We start from the raw sequence: 11,124 nt of genomic DNA on the forward strand, positions 1-11,124 counted from the left end.
CACAGGTTTCTCATAATCAAGAGCCATCTGAGCAGCAGCCAGCAGACACCCAAGAATCCGATAAAGTATCTTCTCCACCTCCACTTAACCCATCTTTATCTGCTCTCACAGCAGATCCTACCCTCATTTCTGATGATAATAATATCAACGATTTTCTCCCCAAGTCACCAAATCCTGACAATCGGCAACTGGATATGGCCATTCAAGAGATTGGGTCTGGCCCACCTGAACTCTGTTCTACAGCACAACTTGTTGACTATGACTTCAGTGCCCCCTTTAGTCCACTTGAGGGAATGACTGGCGAAGTCTCAGTTCACTCAAGGCCTCACTGGGGACCTGCTGTCCAACCCGACTTGATCAAAACCCACCCCTCTTTTTCTCACATCCCAATTGGAGAGAATATGTCTCAAGTCCAGGAGCGTGTCCCCAAAGCCAGCCCCTTTGGTCAAGCTTCCAAATCCAGCCTTAGCCTTGGCCAGTATTCCCCAGAGGATCCCAAAAATAAATTAGAGGCCAGTGTTTACAGACATCCTTCTCTTAATGGGACTGCTTCAACCGCACATGACAAGCAAGAGCAGGAGACTTCGATGGGGACTTCACTAGACGTGAAAGAAGATGAATATAAAACTGCTGAACCTACAAATGAAAATAGCGCGGTTGTTACTTCCCCCTCCAATATTACAGGTCCAGGCAGCGGTGACCATAAAGTGGTGAAAACTGTTTCTTACTGTGTTGGACAAGGCAAAGCTGGGGAAAATGTTTCTTTGCCAAACATTCATGGTCCGGTCTCAAGTTCACACCTAAAGGTTGGCGAGCTGGTTTCAGATATTGTTGTTCCTCAACCATCACCCAACATTCATGGACACTCCTCTGACGCACACATAAAGGCTGGACAGTTTGTGTCGGAGGTAACTGCTGCTCTTCCGTCTCCTAACATCCACGGTCATGCCTCAGATTCCCACATCAAGATAGGAGAACACGTTTCAGAGGTTGCTGCTTCTCTACCTTCCACAAGTGTCCATGGTCACGCTTCTGATGCTCACATCAGAGTGGGGGAGAATGTTTCAGAAATTGTGGCTGCTCTACCTGCTCCAAGCATCCATGGCCATGTTTCAGACGCTCACATTAAAGTTGGGGAGAATGTTTCCGATTTTGTTGCACCACTCCCAACTCCCAGTATCCATGGTCACTCTTCTAATGCGAATATAAAAGTGGGCGAGTTTGTGTCCAACGTATCTGAAGCGCTACCTCATTGGAATAAGCACGGCCATGCGTCTGACTGCACGCTTCAGCCAGGATGTGTGGTATCTGGACCTCAACCAGTCGCGTCTCCTTTGCCTGGAAGCTCTTATGGTCACTCCTCCGACTCGGCATTAGTTAATGGATGTGTAGTTTCAGGAGATGAACCCAAGCGTCTATCTCTACCTGGAAGCGCCCATGGCCATTCCTCAGACTCAAATTTAGGTGGTGGGTGTGTTGTGTCAGGGACCGGACCACTTCCATCTCCACTACCAGGCAGCATTTATGGCCACACCTCAGACTCGACATTGGGTGTAGGTTGTGTTGTGTTGGGGACGGATCCACAACCCTCTACACATACTGGCAGTGCTTACGGCCACTCTTCTGATTCTTCAATTGGAATTGGATGTGTAGTGAAGAGCAAAGTTGGTGGGGACAATGAAGACGGCAAAGGTATGCAATCATACTATGTGATATTCTGTATCTGTAAGGTTTGCAGAAGTGATGCTAGCTGGCTATGCTATTTTAGCTGCTAGAATAGGGGTAGTATTTTAGTAGTAGAGAAATATCTTCATTCTTTTTTTTTTGTTGCGTGCCCACCAGTGACACTTGTTCCAGTTAGCTTAGCTGTTAGCAAAGATGGCGGACACTGTTTACATTCTGGGAATGAGCCCCATCCACCTACGAGTGAGGCTAAAATTGCGGAATTAGTGTCGTCGTTTCAAGCCTCGGACCAAGAGTCACTGGTGGGCACATTTAAAAAATAAATAAATAAATAATAATTAGAATAAAGATATTTCTCAACTCCCTAAGCTAAATGCAAATTGGTGAAGTATTCCTTTACTAGGAAGAAATACAAGTTCATCAACTAATTACTATACTTCCTGGCCCTAATTATATGTTTATTTTGAAGATAAATAATGATTGTTTCCCGTTCAAAACCTAGAGATATTCAGCTAACAATTATATCGAGTCATGATGTAATAGAAGCTGAATTAAACTGATTTTCCTTCATGATGTAATTAACTACCAAAATAGATTCCATTGCATTATCTCTCTGTGGACTATAATGTTCATCACCTAATTGTTTCTGCTTTTTCATTGTTGCATTTATATACCGCACATGCACCATGTAAATTAATGTAAACCGACTTGCTGCATCTGAAAAACAAAATGTTTGTTCGAAAGATGAATGTTGTAGCTGCTCTTGCTGTGACCCGTTGGTGTTTAAAAATAGTGCCCAACAGAGAGAGATGTCTCCGAGAGCTGTGTTGTGTTCATGTGTCTTGCTCTCTTTAGGTTTTAAGTTAGAGAGCGCCAGTGAGCAGCTGCTTGAGGACATCGGGACGTGGGCAGCAAACTTTGGTTTGTCCCCTGGAGAAAGGTCTGAGCAGGAATACCTCTTCACTTTGTCTGCTCAGTACGAGGTGGACCAATATGAAGACAGCTACGACCTAATGGGTGAGGGCAAATCATGAGACTGGCTCAAGATTTATAGCTCCTATTATGTATGCGGTCAATGTGATGTTTAACACATGAAGAACCTTTTTGTGCTTATTGAGGGGAAATTTACAGTTTCATTACAGCAATTAATCTAGGTTGTTTTCTAAATTTCTTAATTGACAAATACTCGTCGTTTGACATTCAAACTTAGATGTCAGACGATGGAAATGACTGCGAGGCGTCTTGGCCACATTCTCGTCACGATCCTCGCTCATGTGGAGAAAGATAAAGACAAACATTTTGCTGCTGGAGGTCGGCCAGATTATTCTGCTGAGAAAATAAGATGATTTATTCCCAGGCATCTATGAGTACACATATTTAACGGGCATTTGCATAACAATGCAAAGGGGACAAATGTAGCTACAAGAGGTGCACATGAAGTGGAAACAGAAAGGGAAAATGTGTTTCTCTCATGGTCTGCTGAATTCTGAACTAATCTAGGATTTGACAGAACTATGACTTTAAACACAAGTACCTTATTCCTGGTTCAGTCTTTTTATAGATACAGCAGCTGTAGCTTACACCAGGTATGAAAAACAAAAGAAAAATGGTCACTCGAGATGACAGATGACATTTGTGGCTGTAGAATAAAAAAAAAAAAAAAAGCACTTTCACATGTCCATGATTGATGCATTTCTGTAGGCTCTTAAATATTTACTTCATCAGCAGACGCAGAAATTGCACGAAAAGCAGCGATATTTCATGAAGGTATTGCATTTTTTAAAAGTAATGTTATGTCTAATTTCTCTCTACGTTTGCAGTTCAGTCGTGTCGCTACTGTATATTCATGTCGGCTTCCAGGGTCTGCATGAAATCAATCAGAATCTACTCAGCCGAATACACCACCGATCAGTGTCAAATCCCCTTTTATTGATGGCATGTCTTTTGTAGAATATGTTGAATTAAACGTAGTTTTAACAGTTGTAATGACAAATTGGTTCAATGTCTTTTTTATCGTTTTATCATTGAGCAAAACTCGGTTAAAAAAACCCACAATATAATAGTTCTTACCATGCTCACTTGCTATTTTTATTTTTATTTTTTTGTCTTTTTAAACCACCAGAGGTTTTCGACACAGTTGTGAGAGTGATATTTTGTTCAGCAGTGTACCTGTCATCTCCCCCTCTCCCACAGCTTCGTCCCCAGAGTGTCAGCTGCTGAAGCAGGTAACTCGGGGCCCCTGGGGCCTTCCCATGGACCCGACGCTCCGCCGAGCTACAGACACGACCGCCGTCCAGCTCAGCGAGATGGTGTCTCTGCCAGTTCTGATAAAACACTCTGTCACCACTCCGCTCATCACACAGTGAGTGTCTTGACTGAAAGAAAGCTGCGAGACGCAGGGGCTCCTGTTTTGTGAGAGAGTTTAAAGATGCGTTTGTAAAAATTTTTTTAAATGATTTTAAATATAAAACCAACTCTTGGAATCAGAAGCATGAGGTGTAACACTGTCCCGCTGTGCTGCCTTTTTTCCTTTTACACAGGCATCCATTCAGCTTTGTGACAATCTCTGCTGCACTCAGACTTGATGGCTGACTAACGGAGCAACATTCACACCTTGAACAGGCTGCATTATGAGCCCTATTACTTACAGACATGAGAATGATTTGCTTATTTGACTCGTAAAAGTGAAACGGCGTATTAAAGAGAAACTCTGGTGTGAGGTTTATCACTAATCTCTCTTGTTATTGTTCTGCAGCTTCAGGCCATTTCGATTGCGGCTAAGCGCAGATTCTGCACCGCAGGAATAATTTAAAGACTCATTACATTCCGTCACTGTAGGATCATTTTTCTCTTTGAAATCCCATCACAACTCCAGACAAGCTTGTCAATCTTCACCCGCAGTGTTTTTTCTGCACATTGTGCAGTTTAGCCTGTGTGTGTGCGTGTGTTTAAAAAAAAAAAAAAAAAAAGGAAAAGAAAGAAATGTGTTTTGTTTTTTTCTTTTTCATTCATAGTCTCTGCACACAGAGAGGGTTTGGTAAATTTAGCACTGGTATTCATAGCTCTAAATTGTTATTAGCACATTTTTTATTCTATGCTTGAATGACACTGCAGAGTTTAATTAGCAATCAGACATTTTCGGCTAAGTTTCTGCCTTTTCTCAGCCGGCTATTCACTGAACGAGAACATTCCTCAAATCCCACTCTTATAGAAATTGCTTAGGAATTATATAAAGTAATGGGATAGAGGAAGAGGTCATCCCTGAGCTTTTCCCTTTGAGCTGATGTCTATCATTCCTACAGCCCTTTTTTTTCAAATTTGCCAAGTCAGCGTCATTTTCGTTCTCTTATCTCGGCCGTTTACCGTCCTTCACCTTCTATCTCCAGTTTGTCTTTGGTGAACAAAGCGGTGGTGGACTACTTCTTTGTGGAGCTGGGAGTGGAAAGGCACTTTGAGGCGCTGCGCCACTTCCTGCTGATGGAGGACGGCGAGTTTGCACAGTCGCTCAGCGATCTGCTCTTTGAAAAGGTGATGTCCTTTCACAATTGTCACCATTGCCATTGTTGCGTCATTGTTTGGGAAACGAGGTCAAATGTCCGCGCCTGTCCTTGAACGACAACACACTTGAAATGTTTACTTGTATTTAGTGATATTTCCCTGAAGCCATGAGTATGTGTGACAGTGGGACAGTGTCTCATTTTCTGAAAAACATCTTAAAATATATACGACCTTGACTTTTGTGGTTATATTGCACAGATTATCATATTGTAATGAGTATTTTTATATTTATAATGACTAACAGGACAGAGAGATGTCCCCTACAGTGAGAAATGCACAAATTCTGAGCCCCAACTCTTCACTGCACCTCAGTGATGTGAAGCCTTTCTGATAGAGCTGCAACTATGTCATGTGGAGCAAAGAAACAAAGGAAATATTCACATTTAAGAAGCTGAAACGATCAGAAATCTTGTTTTAATCATGACAAAAGCTACAAACGATTTATCGATCATCAAAATACTAATTTTTTCAGCTCTACTTTCTGACAATTGTGTTTTATCTCATCTGCAAATGTACTTATTTGTTTCAGTCTTTGTTAGTGTGATCAGCTGTTTTTGTAAGAAAAGCTTTGAATACCCACCCAGTATGTATACCTGGATGTTGTTTCTTTCCTATCAACACAATAGTGTTTTTTTTAGCACTAAATCTTCATTGCATCCTCATATTTTCTTTTAACGTTTTACCATAGTCCGTATATAAAAATGGACATTTCCATTCATAATTGTTGATTTGTATATTAAGCACTGGTTTTAATAGGTCTAAATCCCTATATGCACATTTTTATTCCATGTCACAAAGTGGAGTTTCATTTGAATTTAGCCGCTTTCAACTTTTTTTTCCCTTTCCAGCTGACTTTTCACCGAAAGAACATTCCTCAAATCCCATTCTTATATAGAAATGAAACGTTGCTCGGTAATAATGAAAAGTAATAGGACGGAGGGAGCGGTGATTCCTGAGCTTTCCTCTGAGCTGAAAGTCTATGTCGGTATCATTTTCATGCTATTTTCATTATCTCTCTTATTTAAACTGGACATAGTCTTCCAGGTTGAAAAGTGAAGCCCTGGATGTAATATGTAGTCATACGCAGTTGCCACAAGTTCAAAAAGAACTCCCATTTGAATGAAAATCTATGGAAAAATCAGTATACATTTCAGTTGAGCACGTGTGTCAATAATGTTCCAATTTAGGAGAAAGTGCATGATAAAGCATGGTGGACACCAGTGTGATTGGCAGCTGGTATCGTCCACTAGGGGTCTGGTTACAAGTGTGAATTTCCAGTCGCAAATTCATCTGTTATGACAGTGGTCAAACCGTGAATCTCGAGTCCTCAGAATGGGAGTTTGTTTTGCAACTATATACAGTCTTTATGTGTTTTACCCTCCCCCAAACCCTGTCCTCTCTCTTTGTCCTCTCAAACTGCGTTTGCTCACTCTCAAACTTTGTTTTGAGCGGAGTGCACACAAACAGCTTGATCAAAAGCAGAAGCCCGCGAGCTGAAACGCGGGACATTTGTGCATCAATAGCGTGTCTGAGAGCAGACAAACGGGAGCAAAACAAATTTGTAAATCAGCAGGAGGCTGTTTGAGTGAGAGGACAGGGGGTTTTTTTTGAAGAGGGGAAAGCTCTTCAAAAATATAAACATGAAGTAAAGCACAGTGACCACACTCTTGAGTTAGGACAGGAAAGATCGCCTCCCTATCATCAAACTGTAAGAATTTAATGTGTGGTGTCTCTTTGTGCGAGATTTGCAGTTGCAGCGGGACACTGCCAGATTTCTAAATGACTAAAATCAAGGCCAGAATTGTTGCCATGAAATAATAAACGCAGATTTTTTTTCCCCTCCACCTTGGTGCCATCCTGCAGAAACATTTGCGTGCATGCGTCTCTCGAGGCCCCAGAAACAGAAGGCTTTTTGTTCCAGTCAAAGACGACGCCATCTGATTTCACTGATTAGCTCACCATAGGTCGGGATGGGAATGAATCACTGTCATCAAACGCTCGTGGTGTTTTTGACGGTGTTCTTCCAAGGACGTCATTTCAAACAAAAGGTTTATGACTTTATGTAGTTATTGAGGTATATGTTTTCGCCGGTGTTTGTGTTTGTCTGTTTTTTTAGCAACATGGCTCGAAAAGTCACGGACGGATTTGGATGAAATTTTCAGGAAATGTTCGCAATGGGACCAGGAACAAGTGATTACAATTTGGGCACGCTATCACTGGTTACAACACTCGCTGTCTGACCCAGGCGCGCTGACGGGGTGTATTTTGTAGGCACCTAGCTGCCTTGGCGGAGGGTCTGCGATCTCTGTGTGCTTTTCGAGTTTTTGACCGATGTCTCTCCTCCCACCCAGCTGGGCAGTGGCCAGACTCCCGGCGAGCTGCTGACTCCCTTGGTCCTGAACTCCATCCTCAGCAAGGCCTTGCAGTACAGCTTACACGGTGACACTCCGCTGGCCGCCAACTTCACCTTTGCCCTTCGATTCTTCCCCGAGACGTTTCACCCACATGCCCCCGACTCTCTCAACTGTCTGGAGCTACGCTACAGGGTGAGGCACTGCGTGTATGTGTGTGTGTGGCTGTGTCAGCATGAGTGGCAGCTTGAATGTGACAACCTGTCATCTTTTGACTAACTGCTCTGGGTATTTAAATTAGCTTATCGCACATTTAAATGGCTGAACCTTGTCGACTGATTGGAGTTGTGTCTCTTGGGTGAAAGTGACTAATGCTGCACATGTTGTCCTCTCGTCTTGTTCCCTCCCTGCCTCCCTCTATTTATCTACCTGTGTTCTGAATTCTCACTTCTTTCCTCTATCTGTCTCTTGTTTTATGTTTTTTTCCTCGCCCTCTCTCTCCCCATATGTCTCTGTCCCATTCCGCATTGCCTCTTCCCCCATTTCTCACCACTCCGCCATATCGTCACAATCCTCTCACCTTCTTTATCAACATCCTTGCGTTCACACCTCCCCTCGCCTCATCTGTCACTCTCCCTCTACCTGTTTTACCCCCCAACTCGTGTTTCACTTTGCTTTCTTTCACACTCTCTCGCTCTAACACCTTCACAAACTTGTGTTTTTTTTTTTTTTTTGGCCTTGTGTTGATGTCTCCATCTCTATCTTTTTCCTTTTTGTCATCTCCCTAGGTGGACTGGCCACTGAACATCATCATCACGGACAGCTGCATGAACAAATACAACCGCTTGTTTTCATTCCTGCTGCAGCTCAAACACATGGTGTGGAGCCTCCGTGATGTCTGGTTCCACCTCAAGAGAACAGGTGAGAAGACGGCGAGAGCGAGTGATTCAGACTCGGCTGAGTCGAGGTTCTTCCTCTTGTTCCTCAGCCGGTTATGAAATATTCATGTTGCAACTCCTTTACATTTTATTTATACACAGCACATCACCAGTGCCATTGTTGTTATTTTCACGAGGGAAACGGTATGACACTTGGATGATTATAAACCATTAACTGAGCAGTGAGCTAAAAAATAATCCTGAATTTAAATCACCACCAAAATGTAATACTTTCTATTGTGGGTCATAATCTACATTCACAGAAAATGTCATCCAAATCTGTTATTTACGTTGGGTTATGGTGCTCACAGACGTATATAAATAAACAAACAAACAGAACCTCCTTAATAATGTTAGATGATATGGGGAAAAAAAGTTAGCACGATATACTTGTCATATATATATATATGTCATTCAGATATACGATATAAATTGTGATATAAAATTTGAAGATTACTCAAGTTAAATATCTCCTGTTCAATACCAGGTTTATTCCTTTGTCTTTTTAAAGGATGCTAAACGAAGGATATTTTTGTGTGTGTGTTCGAAACAATGAAATATGGCCAAGTTTTGCGATCACACAAACTGTTCGTCTTAAAATTAAAGAAGCGTTAAGTCCGTGTTTTAACTATAAATTTGTCGATTCCATGTATTTTTTGCATCAATATGTATATAATACTAAAGTTTAGTCATATTTAGTCAAGGGGGTTGCAGCTAGAGCTGAAACAAATAATTAATCGATGATTAATCGATTACTAGATTAATCGTCAGCTATATTGATAATAGATTCATCGGTTTGAAGCTTTTTTTCTCGATTAAAACAAGATTTCTGATTGTTTTAGCTTCTTAAATGTGAATATTTTCTTTGTTTCTTTGCTTCACATAACAAAGAAATCATTAAAAATTAGTCATTCTGGTTTGTGGACAAAACAAGACATTGGAGAACATCGTCATTTCCAGATTTAACAAACACTGATTTTTTTTTTTAACATTTTCTGACATTTTATGGACCAAACGATTAATCGAGAAAATTGTAGACGGATTCATCGGTTATGAAAATAATCGTTACTTGCAGCCTATTCAGCCTAGTGTTTCAGTCACTAGTCATATTTTGTGGGATCTTGGTTTCTTTGCTGATATTTGATACTATCATTTACTGATATCAAAGCTGATAATATTATCATATTACTGTACAGTAAATATGCCTGTGAATATGAACACCTTTCCTTCTGAGAAACAAACGTGAAATGATCTGTTCAACTATCATGATACAGAAAAGCAGTAAAAATGACCACATCTGAGAGTCAGAGACGAGCATCTGCTCCGTTTGTCCTTGGAGAACTGATCGCGACTCTTGTCTCCGTCAGCACTGGTGAAAGGTGCGGGTCGCTCGGTGCAGTTTCGTCAGCTGCAGCTTTACAGACACGAGATGCAGCACTTCGTCAAGGTGATACAGGGATACATCGCCAACCAGATCCTGCAGGTGTCGTGGAGCGAGTTCACCGCCAAGCTGGCCGCCGCCAGCGACCTGGACGCCATCCACCGCACGCATGCAGACTACCTCAACAGAGCCATCTTCAGGTGAGTCCTGGGACTGTCATGTCTGTGCACAAAATACATGAATTGCAGTCAAAGAGAAGACTATTTGGAACAAGACCAGATGTCCTTGTTTCCTCTTGTATTCAGTATGTTTGAGATTCATTTAAATTAAGACTTTGTGACTTGTTTTGAAATATTTCCCTTGGGATAAATAAAGCTTCTTGAATCTATTTCTCCAATTTACAACTGTAGATTGTAGTGTTAATAAAGCATTATGTAACCTCACACATAATACCACTACTATAAATCATTATTAGAACAAAAATGAATGAATCAGGCAATTCAAATTCCAGCTGGATCTTGGGATCACTTTTTAACCAAATGAACGATTTAATCTCATGCGGAAAATCTGTCACTATCACACTTTTTTTCCCAGTGTTTATTCTGAGGACGTCTTAAAGGTCACTTCAAAGTTCTCTGACATGTTTCCATGACTTTGCACTCTTCCTCCTCCTCCTGTCTTCCTGGCCTCCGCAGGGGTTTGCTGACAGAGAAAGCTGCCCCAGTCATGAACATCATCCACAGCATTTTCAGTCTCATCCTCAAGTTCCGGGCTCAGCTGATCACGCAGCCGTGGGACGCCCAGCACGGGGAGGCGGTGCACCCCAGCTTCATTGCCATGCAGCAGTCGTACAACACCTTTAAGTATTATTCGCACTTTCTTTTCAAAGGTAAGGACGTGGCAGTATCCTGTGTCAAAGTCGATGCAAATTGTGTGCGTTTTTATTTGCATTTCGGGCCAGCTGCTACTGAAGCAGCTTTGGTCCCTTCATGTTGTGAATATTCTCAAATATATTGTTATTGAGCAAACAACACCACTAATGTTGTCAATTTAACAAAATGTCTCTTTTCTTCTCTCAGTGGTGACCAAGCTGGTTAACCGAGGATACCAGCCTCATCTGGAGGATTTCCTCCTTCTCATCAACTTCAACAACTACTACAAGGACTCCTGAGTGGTGTGTCAAAGCTGTGTGTCTTCTTTCAGTGTTTACATG

The 11,124-nt window shown here is 41.8% G+C and overlaps 1 protein-coding gene across 1 annotated transcript in view; it reads left to right on the forward strand.

The window, feature by feature from the left end:
• The window catches only part of tubgcp6 (tubulin gamma complex component 6), a gene marked incomplete at both ends in the record, with an annotated part of 30,822 nt that extends 19,740 nt beyond the window's left edge, over positions 1-11,082 (forward strand). Inside the window, 9 exons of the mRNA XM_083893716.1 lie at positions 6-1,692; positions 2,539-2,700; positions 3,877-4,045; positions 5,070-5,211; positions 7,593-7,787; positions 8,381-8,513; positions 9,898-10,111; positions 10,607-10,800; positions 10,991-11,082. Of these exons, the coding sequence (XP_083749842.1) occupies positions 6-1,692; positions 2,539-2,700; positions 3,877-4,045; positions 5,070-5,211; positions 7,593-7,787; positions 8,381-8,513; positions 9,898-10,111; positions 10,607-10,800; positions 10,991-11,082 (2,988 nt within the window). The remainder of the gene's footprint in view (positions 1-5; positions 1,693-2,538; positions 2,701-3,876; positions 4,046-5,069; positions 5,212-7,592; positions 7,788-8,380; positions 8,514-9,897; positions 10,112-10,606; positions 10,801-10,990) is intronic.
• Positions 11,083-11,124: the final 42 nt, after the last annotated feature.

The sequence above is a fragment of the Microchirus variegatus genome, assembly GCF_963457635.1.
Source record: "Microchirus variegatus genome assembly, chromosome: 8".
In the NCBI taxonomy this organism is placed as follows: Eukaryota; Metazoa; Chordata; class Actinopteri; order Pleuronectiformes; family Soleidae; genus Microchirus; species Microchirus variegatus.